The sequence below is a fragment of the Impatiens glandulifera genome, chromosome 9 (assembly GCF_907164915.1).
Source record: "Impatiens glandulifera chromosome 9, dImpGla2.1, whole genome shotgun sequence".
In the NCBI taxonomy this organism is placed as follows: Eukaryota; Viridiplantae; Streptophyta; class Magnoliopsida; order Ericales; family Balsaminaceae; genus Impatiens; species Impatiens glandulifera.
In genome coordinates, this window is record NC_061870.1 from 28681520 (window position 1) to 28694863 (window position 13344).

At 40.6% G+C, this 13344-nt stretch overlaps 1 protein-coding gene across 1 annotated transcript; it reads left to right on the top strand.

Moving 5' to 3' along the window:
* Nucleotides 1-3409: 3409 nt before the first annotated feature.
* On the top strand, nucleotides 3410-9415 carry LOC124914662 (ARF guanine-nucleotide exchange factor GNOM-like). The gene is made up of 3 exons (XM_047455249.1): nucleotides 3410-3545; nucleotides 4268-5083; nucleotides 5623-9415. Exons 2-3 carry the CDS (start codon nucleotides 4331-4333, stop codon nucleotides 9232-9234), a joined length of 4365 nt encoding a protein of 1454 aa, XP_047311205.1. The 5' UTR covers nucleotides 3410-3545; nucleotides 4268-4330; the 3' UTR covers nucleotides 9235-9415.
* Nucleotides 9416-13344: the final 3929 nt, after the last annotated feature.

Below are 13344 nucleotides of genomic sequence, written 5' to 3' on the forward strand. Positions count from 1 at the left end.
GGGGGATCTCTACCCACTCTCTCTGTCGAGCCAAAGCCAAAAACCCCCAACTAATTCTTCGTTTACTGCAATTTCGTCAAATTTATGGCATAATAGATTAGGACACCCCGGTGTCGATATTTTGCATTCTCTCAATAAATCAAATTCTATTTCTTGTAAGCCCGTTTTAGGGTCTAAACTCTGTGAGTCTTGCATCTTTGGTAAACAAGTTAAGTTACCATTTACCAATTCTGTCTCTTATACTACTTCCCCATTCGATATTATTCATAGTGATTTGTGGACGTCGCCTGTGCTAAGTACAAATGGACATAAATACTATATTCTGTTTCTTGATGATTACACAAATTTCCTTTGGACTTTTCCAATTGGAAACAAATCCCAAGTATTCTCCGTCTTCTCTACACTTCAAAATCAAATTCAAACACAATTTCAAAAGCCCATTAAAACAATCCAATGTGACAACGGAACTGAATATAACAACAGTCAATTTCGTACATTTTGTGACAAAAATGGTCTACAATTTCGCCTCTCTTGCCCCTATACTTCTCCTCAAAATGGTAAAGCAGAAAGAAAAATACGCACCATAAATAACATGATTCGAACATTGCTTACTCATGCTTCTCTCCCGTTAAATTTTTGGCATCACGCCCTCGAAATGACCACTTATCTCCTAAATATTCTTCCAAATAAACAAATTCGAAATTTCTCACCCACTCAACTTCTATATAACCGAACTCCTTCTTACTCTCACCTAAAAATTTTCGGTTGTCTTTGCTATCCTCTTCTTCCTCCAACCACTATTCACAAACTTCATAAACGCTCTACCCCTTGTGTCTTTTTAGGATACCCCTCTAATCATCGCGGCTACAAATGCTACGACCCAGCCTCAAAAAGATTTATCATCTCTCGTCACGTCATTTTTGACGAAACAAAATTTCCCTTTTCTCTTGTCCAAAACCCAAACTCAACTCACCCATCTCAATCCGAACCAATAACCATCCCAATACACATCCAAACCCCGCCCATCACCGAGTCCATTTCCCCACCAAACAACACTCCATTACCGAGCCCATTATCAACTCAACACACTCCACCAAACCCACCATCACCCATCACCACTTCACCAGGCCCAAACCCAAACACGACCAGCCCGTCCACAAGACCAAACCGTCCAAATCATTCACCAACCATCATCAATCCAACACGGACAATACGAACCCGCGCAATGGATGGGATTGTCTGTCCAAAACGCATTTTCAATCTAAACACACTCACATCTCCATCGCCTATTCCCAAAAACCCAAAGTTAGCTTTATCAGACCCGAATTGGAAAGCCGCCATGGACGATGAGTTTAACGCTTTAATTAGTAATAAGACTTGGGACTTGGTTCCGCGTCCTCAGGGTGTTGATATTATACGATGCATGTGGATTTTTAAGCATAAAACTAACTCTGACGGCTCTTTTGAGAGGCATAAAGCCCGTCTTGTTGGTGATGGCAGGTCTCAGCAGATTGGAATCAATTGTGAAGAAACCTTTAGTCCTGTTGTCAAACCAGCCACCATACGAACTGTTCTGAGCATTGCTTTATCGAAGTCTTGGTCCATTCACCAAATGGACGTCAAGAATGCATTTTTACATGGTAATCTCAACGAAATAGTTTACATGCATCAGCCTTTCGGTTTTAGAGACAAAATCTTTCCCGACCATGTTTGTTTATTGCGCAAATCTTTATACGGCTTAAAACAAGCTCCTCGTGCTTGGTATCAAAGGTTTGCAGATTTTGTCTCTACAATCGGTTTTACACACAGCACGACTGATCATTCGCTTTTTATCTATCAACATGGGTCCGAAATTGCCTATCTACTCTTGTATGTTGATGACATTATCATTACGGCTTCGTCTGATCAGTTACGTCAGACTCTCATGAAAAGCTTAGGCGCAGAATTTGCTATGAAGGATTTAGGTAAATTAAGCTATTTCTTGGGAGTTGCTGTATCGTATACTAAGGATGGACTTTGTCTTAGTCAGAAGAAATATGCTGAAGAAATTATTGATCGTGCTGGAATGTCTACTTGCAAATCAACACAAACGCCGGTCGATACAAATGGCAAACTTGGAAAATCAACTAGTCCACCAGTCTCTGACCCCACTCATTACAGAAGTTTAGCCGGAGCACTACAGTATCTTACTTTCACACGTCCTGATATTTCATATGCAGTCCAGCAAATTTGCCTCCACATGCATGATCCGAAAGAGGCTCACTTGGCTGCCTTACACAGAATCATTCGATACTTACAGGGTACAAAGCACTATGGCCTTCATCTTTACAAATCCTCACTGTCTACACTCGTTTCATATACTGATGCAGACTGGGGAGGATGTCCAGATACCCGTCGCTCTACATCTGGCTATTGCGTCTTCCTAGGCGATAATCTTCTGTCTTGGTCGTCAAAACGGCAATCCACACTTTCTCGTTCTAGTGCTGAAGCTGAATATAGAGGAGTTGCCAATGTTGTCTCCGAATCCTGTTGGCTTCGCAATTTATTGTTAGAACTTCGTATCTCATTGGACAAAGCCACACTGGTCTACTGCGACAACATAAGTGCGATTTATCTCTCCCAAAATCCGGTCCAACATCAACGTACCAAACACATCGAAATGGACATACACTTTGTAAGGGAAAAAGTAGATAGAGGTAAAGTTCGCATTCTTCATATGCCTTCTCGTTTTCAAATCGCTGACATATTCACCAAAGGACTTCCGCGCATACTATTTGAAGATTTCAGAGACAGTCTCAGCGTCCGAGAATCTCCCGTTTCGACTGCGGGGGTGTATTAGTATATTGTATATATCTTGTTACCTTGTTTAGATTCCTAGATTAGTGGGTTACCTTGTTTAGATTCCTAGATTAGTGGTTTACCTTATTAAGAGTCTTTTGACTAGTATATATTGTAACATTGTTTATCAATAATAACCATGGGATTAATCTCTATCAATAATAATAATAATAATAATAATAATAATAATGAATCTTGTATTAAACCTTACTTCTTATATACAACTGTTCTATCTTACATATCAATTAAGTGCTTACCTTTTTCTTTTGTTTCAAATTAGTCAATGATACTTGTGATCTTATAAGTACAATTAATTAAGTTATAATATTTAGATGGTGATTTCTTATTTATTTTTCTTTAAATTTTTATAAATTCAAAATAAAACAACCTAATTTAATTATATATACTTACCCATCTTAATATTGTAATACTTTCCTTAGTATTAAATATTATATTGATAAACTGATAACAAAGTTAAAATGTTTACAAGATTAATAATTATTTTTTTTTTAAAGAATTTCGTTAAAAAAAAATGTATTAGTGCGCGAAATACTGGGCCTAACGCGTAAAAGTAGAAAGAAAGCATGAAGCTACTAACTTAGCAAAACTATGGAGTTATCAGAAATTATTGTCCAGAAACGACCGGCGATCGTCTATCCTTAAACGTCCCGTTACAGGCGACCGTAGAATTTGAGGATAGTTCAAAGGTATGGTCCCTTCCCGATCTGTCTCTCTCTGTATCATGTTAATTTGGTTTATTTTCTCCTCTTATCGGAAATGCTTCAGATGAATTGAGAGGTTTCTGTCCTTGCAATGGTAGTGTATATAAAGCTGACAAGCAACTGTCTTTGGTTATGGGTTTCTTGTATTCGAACCAAATTGTTGGATTGACTTCGTGTTAAACTAGATCTGGTGCTTGAGCTTCCAAGTCATGCTTTTACTTAGTGTTTTCACTACTTTTCTCCATCACTTACTATACTGTTCTGGAAACTAAAGTTAATAATATCTACCCATTTGGATTGCGTATTCTTTAGTTTGCTATAGAAAGAAATAAGAACCTCTGCTTATTAAACATTCATCGTCTTAGACTTTCATTGACTTCATAACTTTTTTGAATGATTTTCTTTCTCAAGAAATGAAGTTGAGGAAGTTGTTACAGGAACTGGTTTTCCTTTGATTAGTAATGTAACCCACAAAACCATTGTGATTACTTTTTTGTTTTGTTTTGTTTATATATGGTCAACAAATTTCATTGTTTTTAATTTCTCCAGTATATGCTATGTGCATTGTTAGTTCTATCAGCTGTATCTCAGTCCCCCCGCGAATGGGAGAAGCACTATTGGGCTTACATTTATGAAGCATTTAATTCTGTTTAAATTTGTTCAGTATGCTATCTCTATCCCTCACACAATTTTTATTGATTGATCAGGTTCCATTTTTATCTCCACATTGTTGCTGGAAGTACGATTTCAGTTGACCAAGACTGCATCCAATGATTGAGACAACTATGTTGGGGCCTAATGAGAAGTCTAAAGTCAATCAATCAATTCAGGTGCCCAATGGAAGTTCTTCTCAGCCTCTAAGGGGTGGTGGTGGTCTGGCATGTATGATAAATTCAGAAATATGTGCAGTTTTGGCTGTGATGAGGAGAAATGTAAGATGGGGAGTCCAATACATGGCAGATGATGATCACCTAGAGCATCCTCTTATTTTTTCTCTTAAGGAGTTGCGTAGAATGATATTTTCATGGAGAAATCAGTGGGACAACATTTCTCCTCTTCTATTCCTCCAACCATTTTTGGATGTGATCCAGTCTGATGAAACTGGTGCACCTATAACCGGGGTTGCTTTGTCGTCAATATACAAAATTTTAATCATCGACTTCCTTGATATAAATACACTAAAAGTAGATGAAGCTTTGAGTAAGATAATTGACACTGTGACAAGCTGCAGATTTGAGGTGACGGATCCTGCTTCTGAAGAAGTTGTGCTTATGAAAATACTTCAGGTCCTACTGGCTTGCATGAAAAGCAAAGCCTCATCTAAATTAAGCGATCAGAATGTGTGCAACATTGTAAACACCTGCTTCCGTGTAGTCCATCAAGCTAGCTCTAAAGGTGAATTACTGCAGAGAACTGCACGCCACACAATGCATGAATTGGTTAGGTGCATCTTTTCAAATTTACCTTGTATTGAGATTGGAGAAGATGAGTTATCTGATGTGGGCAGGTCACATGGCCACGAGGTAATGTATACCTACATATTTTACTTTGTTCTCTCTACTTGATTTTGGCATTAGATATACATCTTGATGCTGTCAAGACGGGTCTTTTACTTCTAAGCTTAGAAACTTTGTTTCTTCAGCTTCAAATACCTATCCCATAGATATGCATAATGGAATGACATATATATCCACTATAGGCCAATAATTACAAAATGTAGCCAGTCAAAATAGACTCTGAGATTATAAGGCCTTGTTTGATCTATAACCCACATCAAACAAGGCCTAAAAGTCTATTAACTGTAAATTTTTATAGGTGACTATGACCATATGGTTAATTATGTTTAATTTCTGCTGTGATTCATGAATCAAATTCAGTTATTTTCAAGCATGTATAAGTGGGTAATATTGTATATAGTAGAATTGCATAAAGGTTTTGCACAAGGACTACTTTGTGCCAAATCCATCACTAAGATTGACTGGCAGTATAATAATTATTGTTTTCTTTTCCAGAAATATACTGAAGCTTCTTCTTCTTTTTTCTATATATTTTTGGGGAATAGGCACATCAACAGGATGGTTATGCTGCTGGGGGTGATCTATTGGGTAATGGTTACGTCATTTTGGGAAGGGGTGGGGAATTACCATCTGATGAATTTACCTCAAATGGGTCCAATGATGAATTAGGAAATCGAACTGCTAAATGTACAAGCGAAATGGGTCAAGATAATGAAGCTTCTCAAGTTACATGCCCTGTTACAGTGGAGGCGTATGGTGTCCCATGCATGGTCGAAATATTTCATTTTCTATGTTCTCTGTTAAATGTTGTGGCGAGCATAGGATTTGGTCCTCAATCAAATCCTATAGCGTATGATGAAGATGTCCCTCTCTTTGCTTTGGGTTTAATCAACTCTGCTATAGAATTGGGTGGGTCATCCTTTGGCCGTCACCCAAAGTTGTTGGCCTTGATTCAGGATGAACTTTTTCTGAACCTCATGCAGTTTGGGTTGTCAATGAGTCCTCTTATTCTTTCAACAGTTTGTAGTATTGTTCTCAATCTGTATTATCACCTGCGCAAAGAACTTAAACTACAACTTGAAGACTTTTTCTCATGCGTGCTCTTGAAGATTTTGCAAAGTAAGCATGGAGCTTCATACCATCTCCAGGAGGTTGCTATGGAGACACTTGTCGACCTTTGTAGACATCCATATTTCATTGCTGAGATGTATAGCAACTTTGATTGCAACATATCATCTACCAACTTATTTGAAGACATTGTTAATCTTCTGTCTAAGAGTGCATTCCCTGTGAATGGTCCTTTGTCTTCTATACATATTCTTGCTTTCAATGGCTTGATTTCTATAATTAGAGATATGAATGGAAGATTGACCAATGAATCTCCAATTCCAGAGAAAATTTCATCTGACATAAGGGAGTATAAATCATTCTGGACAGTGGCATGTGAGAATTATGATGACATTGATCACTTGGTTCCATATCTACGTAACATGAAATATATCAAGAGAAGGTTAATGATTGGAGCCGATCACTTCAACAGGGATCCAAAAAATGGTCTAGAGTTTCTCCAAGCTGTGCATTTGTTGCCTGACAAACTTGATCCTATAAGTGTTGCATGTTTTTTCAGATACACAAGTGGTTTGGACAAGAATCTTGTTGGCGACTTCCTAGGCAACCATGATGATTTTTCCATTCAAGTGTTACATGAATTTGCAAGAACTTTTGATTTTAGGGACATGCAATTGGATATCGCTTTGCGTGTTTTCTTAGAAACTTTCAGACTACCCGGCGAATCACAAAAGATACAGAGGGTGCTTGAGGCATTTGCCGAAAGATATTATGAACACGCACAAAATATTCTAGCCAACAAAGATGCTGCCTTGTTGTTATCATATTCACTTATACTGCTCAATACAGATCAACACAATTCACAGGTCAAGAAGAAGATGACTGAAGAAGATTTCATCCGTAACAATAGGAGAATTAATGGTGGAAATGACCTTCCTCGAGATTACCTGTCTGAGCTCTATCACTCAATCTGTCAGAACGAAATCAAGCTGATCTTAGAGCAAGGTAGTAGTGGTAGTCTTCCTGTTACTACACGAAGCAATTCATTTGGTTTGATATACAAATCCAAGCAAACTGCCCCATTTATTTCCTGTGATTCCCTGTCGCGTCTGGACTATGATATGTTTACTATCCTTTCTGGTCCCACAATTGCTGCTATCTCGGTTGTCTTTGATCAGGCCGAGCATGAACATGTTCTGAAAACTTGTGTTGAAGGTTTCTTGGATGTTGCTAAAATTGCAGCCTGTTACCATCTAGAGGAAGTCTTGGATGATTTGGTTATATCTATATGTAAATTCACAAACCACTTGCATTCTTTGTCCCCGGAGGAGCTTATCCTTTCTTTTGCAAAAGAAGATACTAAGGCTAGGATGGCCACTGTAGCAGTTTTCACCATAGCAAACCGTTATGGAGACTATCTCCGTACTTCTTGGAAGAATATCCTTGATTGTATTTTAATCTTGCACAGGCTGGGATTTCTCTCGACTCGTCTACTTAATGATGCAGTCGATGACATGGACTCTTCTTCTTCTTCTTCACTCTCTGTTCCTCCACGGAAATCATCTGGTTTGATGGGACGGTTTAGTCAACTCTTGTATCTTGATAAAGAGGAGCCATCGCCACAACCGAGCGAAGAAGAACTTGCAACCCATAGGTCTATTATCAAGGTGATTCAAGAATGCCATATAGATAGCATATTTGCTGAAAGCAAATTTCTGCAATCTGAATCGCTCTTACAGCTCGCTCAGGCTCTGATCTTTGCTGCTAGCCGGCGTCGTAAGGGTGATAATAATCTTCTAGAAGACGAATCGGATGCTGTCTTCTGTCTTGAATTATTAATCACAGTCACATTGAATAACCGGGACAGAATTATGCTTCTTTGGCAGTGTGTTTATGAACACATAGCTAATATTGTCCAGTCAACTTCATTGCCCTGTCCTTTGGTGGAAAAGGCTGTTTTGGGGCTACTGAAAATATGTCATCGGCTGCTTCCATACAAGGAAGACCTAACCGATGAGCTTCTCAAGTCACTGCAGCTTGTATTGAAGCTCGATGCTCGGGTAGCAGACGCGTATTGTGAACAGATAACCCAGGAAGTTTTGCATCTGGTGAAAGCAAACGCAATTCAGATCAAGTCTAACGTAGGTTGGCGAACGATAACTTCCCTTGTCTCCATTACTGCACGCCACCCAGAAGCATCCGAACCGGGGTTCGAAACGCTCGCGTTTATTATGTCGGATGGGGCCCATTTGTCGCCGGCGAATTACATTCTCTGTATTAATGCCGCTAGACAGTTTGCCGAGTCTCGTGTTGGTAATGTGGATCGGTCTGTCAGATCGTTAGATCTGATGGGAGGCTCTGTTTTCTGTCTAGCGAAATGGTGTGGTGCTTCTTCTGATGATGAAGAAGGTTTAGGAATAGGGGAGATGTGGTTGAGGCTGGTGCAGGGGGTGAGGAAAGTATGTTTGGATCAAAGAGAAGAAGTTAGAAACCATGCTATATTAATGTTGCAGATGAGTTTGATTGGAGCAGATGGGATTCGTCTCTCTGGGGAGGTATGGTGGATGTGTTTTGATCTGGTGATATTTAAATTGCTTGACGATTTATTAGAAATTGCGGAAGAACATTCTCCAAAGGATTACAGGGACATGGAAACGTCACTGTCACTGTCGGTGAAGCTAATGTCGAAAGTGCTGCTGCGGTTCTTGGAGGATTTGTGGCAGTTGAAGTCTTTTGCGAATCTGTGGACAGGGGTTCTTAACCGAATGGAGAAATTGATGAAGATGAAATTGAGAGGAAAGAAGAAGGGGGAGAATTTGCAGGAATTGGTTCGGGAGGTTCTGAAGAACATTCTCGTGGAAATGAAGTCTAGTGGAATACTTGCATCACCCATGGCTGCAGACACTAAAGGTGGGGACGAGAGTTTGTGGCAGTTGACTTGGTTGCATATGAAGAAGATAGATCCAGTATTGCAAGAGCAAGTGTTTTCTGGTAATGAATTGGAGCAGTTGAAACACATGAAAACGGGTTCCAGTCTAGTAACAAAGGATCATCTTTTGGTTGCATCAGGTGAGACTACTACAGCTTGATAATTTTAGTGGAAATTTTCCACTAAGTTGCATTTTAAGTATATAAAAGTGTAGACAGACCTGTATCCCAATTTAAAAACGTTCTATAGAAAGTCTACTTATACCATTGTATAAATTCTGGGCCAGTTTTCAGAACTACCGATGGCATAAACTACATATATATCATACAAACTTATTTTTACCATTTGTGCTATTTTTTTCATTGGTTGATTGATACTGGACCTTTTCTTTTAATTCTTTCACTTTAGTTTTGGTGTTTGACCATTTTTGTTAGCTCAACTATATATATACTTGTAGTAAGTCAACATTATAACCCTTTGAAGTTAAATGTTTGAATGATTAAGGGAACTTGATGATGCAGCGTGCGTGGCTAGGATGAATCTTTATCAAGATTCGTTGATTCTTACGAATACCGAAAGTCGATAGATATTGAGGAAACCTCGTTTTCTGATTAATAATCTTCTTCTCCCTTACAATGGAATACCTTCAGGGTATTTATAGGACTTACACGTATTAAATTAGGAATTACGTCTAATTACAATTTAATTATACTAATTTAGGATATTCCTTCCATAGCAAGAATATCCCTACCTAATTTAGAATATCTCTAGTAATTTCTTCCTTAATTAGAATATATATTCTAATCCCTTCCTTGATTAGAATATATCTTCCAATCCCTTCCTTAATTAGATTATATTCCAATCTCTTCGACTCGCACCGCATCATTCCCCCCAGGGTAGAAAAGATTCGTCCTCGAATCTGGAACCGCATCATCCTCATCAGAAGAAGACTCACCCACAAAAGGAACAAGATGCTTCACATTGAACACATCAGAGGTACGCACATGGCTGGGAAGGCGTAAACGATAAGCATTGGGGTTGATCTTCTCCACTATCTCAACAGGACCAATCTTCTTAGCAGCAAGCTTGCTATATTCATGAGCTGGAAAACGATCCTTAGTCAGAATAGCCCACACAAAGTCACCAACTTCAAAATCAACAGCACGCCTTCTCGAATCAGCCTTCTCCTTGTACTTGGCAGTAGCAGCAACCAAGCGGTCATGAGTGGTCTGATGAACCTGAGCCAACTGACCAACAAAATCCGCAGCAGTGGAATGAGGACGCACCTTGCTGGGCAGCGCTAACAAATCAAGAGGAGCACGCGGAGACAGCCCGTAAATCACATGGAAAGGACTGAAACCAGTGGAGCGATTAACAGCATGATTGTGAGCAAACTTCCCAATGAAAGGGCGAAGAGCCTGGTTCATCATACGCATAAAGGTGCTAGGAGCATTCGACAGACCACACGGCATAACCAGCCACTCATATAAGCTCTCACGAGTCTTAAAGGCAGTCTTCCACTCATCACCCATGCGAATACGAATCTGATGGTATCCACTCTTGAGATCCAGTTTGCTAAACACAGAAGCACCACCCAACTGATCCAACAAGTCATCCAACCGGGGAATAGGAAACCGATAACGCACTGTAATCTTGTTGATAGCACGACTATCAATGCACATACGCCAAGACCCATCCTTTTTTGGGGAAAGAAGGGCCGGGACAGCACAGGGACTAAGGCTCTCTCGAATGTGTCCCTTAGCCAGCAAGTCCTCCACCTGTCTACGCAACTCTTCATGTTCTTTGGGACTCATGCGGTAATGAGGACGGTTGGGTAGGGCAGCACCTGGAACCAAGTCAATGTGATGCTGGATATCACGCAAAGGAGGCAAGGCACAAGGCAGATTCTCAGGAAAAACATCTGCAAACTCCTGTAACAGCGGCTGCACTGGAATAGGCACCTTAGAACTAGCACCACAGGTAATCAGCGAACAAAATAGAGCAAACACCATGCCCGATTCGACCATGGCGGTCTGAAAAGGACCCCGAGACAACAAGGTGGTAGGGGGGGACGCATGATGAGTGAGGGCAGCACCCTTCTTGGGCTGATTTGGCATCAACACAATTTTGGTACCATGAAATAAGAACGTGTAGGTATTAGCACGCCCATCATGTATAACGGAATGATCAAACTGCCAAGGGCGACCAAGTAAAAGGTGACAAGCATCCATAGGAACCACATCACAATATACAGCATCACGATAATGGGAACCAATGGAAAAATTAACAAGTACGCGCTTGGAAACTGTAACATCCGTACCTTGACTCAGCCAGGACAGGCGATAAGGCTTGGGGTGAGGTTCAGTGGACAGACCCAGCTTCGAAACTGCAACCTCAGAAATCACATTCTCACAACTCCCAGCATCAATGATGAAGGTGCAAACTTTGCCACCGATGGTACAAGTGGAATGGAACAGATTATTGCGTAACCACTCGTTGTCAGGAGCACGAGGGGTTAAACATGATCGACGAATCACCAAAAGGGGGCCAACATCACCAGAAACATACTCCTCCGCTGCCTCATCATCATAAACATCATACACTGGGGCTGAATCTGAAGGAAGGGCAGAGTCAGGATCATCCACCTCAGTAAAAAGACCACGATTGGTGGACTTTGGGTTGCGACACTCTGCTTGGCGATGGCCAACTTCACCACAATCGAAACAACGCAAGCCACCGGGACGTCCCTGTGGGGGGGCTGTAGTGCCGCGAGGGGGGGCTGGGGTGGGATGGGCCGACTGGGAAGAAGAACCAATGCCACTATTGGGGACAACCTGTTTTCCAAAGCTACCCGAACCGCGCCTAGCTAGCTGTTTCTCAGCCTGTGAAGCACGCTGATGTGCCTCAGAAACAGTCAAGGGATCAAACATATTCAAAATATCCTGCAACTGGAGGCGAAGGCCACCAATATAGCGAGAAACCAACTGGAGAGGGGACTCAGACAGGTCAACACGAGCCACAAAGGTGTAAAACTCAGTGGAATAGTCATCCACGGAACGAGAACCCTGACGAAGATTCTGGAACCGCTGGTACAGGTTACGTTCGTAATTATATGGTAGAAACGCAGCCCTAATATGCTTCCTGAATTTGTCCCAATTCGTGAGCTTTGCCTTACCATGACGAACACGTGTCTGTTTCAACTGCTGCCACCATGCTTGTGCACGACCATGTAAGCGGATCGTAACAAGGGGTACACGACGATCTGCAGGAACTTCCTTGAAATCCAGAATCTCTTCAACCTGAGAAAGCCAATCAATAAACTCTTCCGGTGATAGACTACCATCGAACTTAGGGATGTCCACCCTGAAAGCCTGCTCCCAGCGATGATTGGGGCGTTCAGGGGATCGATTCCGAAGACCACCGAAGGGGTTTTCATCTGTCATCGTAACATCATCTTCAGGGTGGTGCATGTGCATAGATGCATCCATCCGCTGCGTCAACCATTCAACCTGCCGCTTCAAATCGTCGTTATCACGGCGAAACTCAGCGTTTTCACGTCGCAACTCAGCAAGGTCACCATCATCAGCACCAGGGGTAGGGTTGCGCGGCTGTCTTCGGGGCGGCATACCTCAGGGTCGACTGGAATCTGATACCAACTGATGCAGCGTGCGTGGCTAGGATGAATCTTTATCAAGATTCGTTGATTCTTACGAATACCGAAAGTCGATAGATATTGAGGAAACCTCGTTTTCTGATTAATAATCTTCTTCTCCCTTACAATGGAATACCTTCAGGGTATTTATAGGACTTACACGTATTAAATTAGGAATTACGTCTAATTACAATTTAATTATACTAATTTAGGATATTCCTTCCATAGCAAGAATATCCCTACCTAATTTAGAATATCTCTAGTAATTTCTTCCTTAATTAGAATATATATTCTAATCCCTTCCTTGATTAGAATATATCTTCCAATCCCTTCCTTAATTAGATTATATTCCAATCTCTTCGACTCGCACCGCATCACTTGATATCCTAAATCTTGTTTCTTTTAATAAAAAAAAGTTTTATTGATGGTAGATTTGCATTTGAGACCGTCTTTGTCATTACATGTAATTATGATTAAGATTGGTCGGGTTAATTTATCAAAATGTCTAAATATTCCGCGTGTTGTAACATTTGATGTAGTGTCAAAATTTTGGTTATGAATGCCATAATTAATGATATGTTAGATCATCGATCGTGATTTCACTAATTGAATTAGATA

What these genes read in the sequence shown, in the direction of transcription:
- LOC124914662 (XM_047455249.1), top strand. Translation starts at nt 4,331, where the DNA reads ATGATTGAGACAACTATGTTGGGGCCTAATGAGAAGTCTAAAGTCAAT. An exon ending in GCAGGTCACATGGCCACGAG is followed by an intron (nt 5,084 to 5,622) that starts GTAATGTATACC and finishes TTTGGGGAATAG; the next exon opens with GCACATCAACAGGATGGTTA.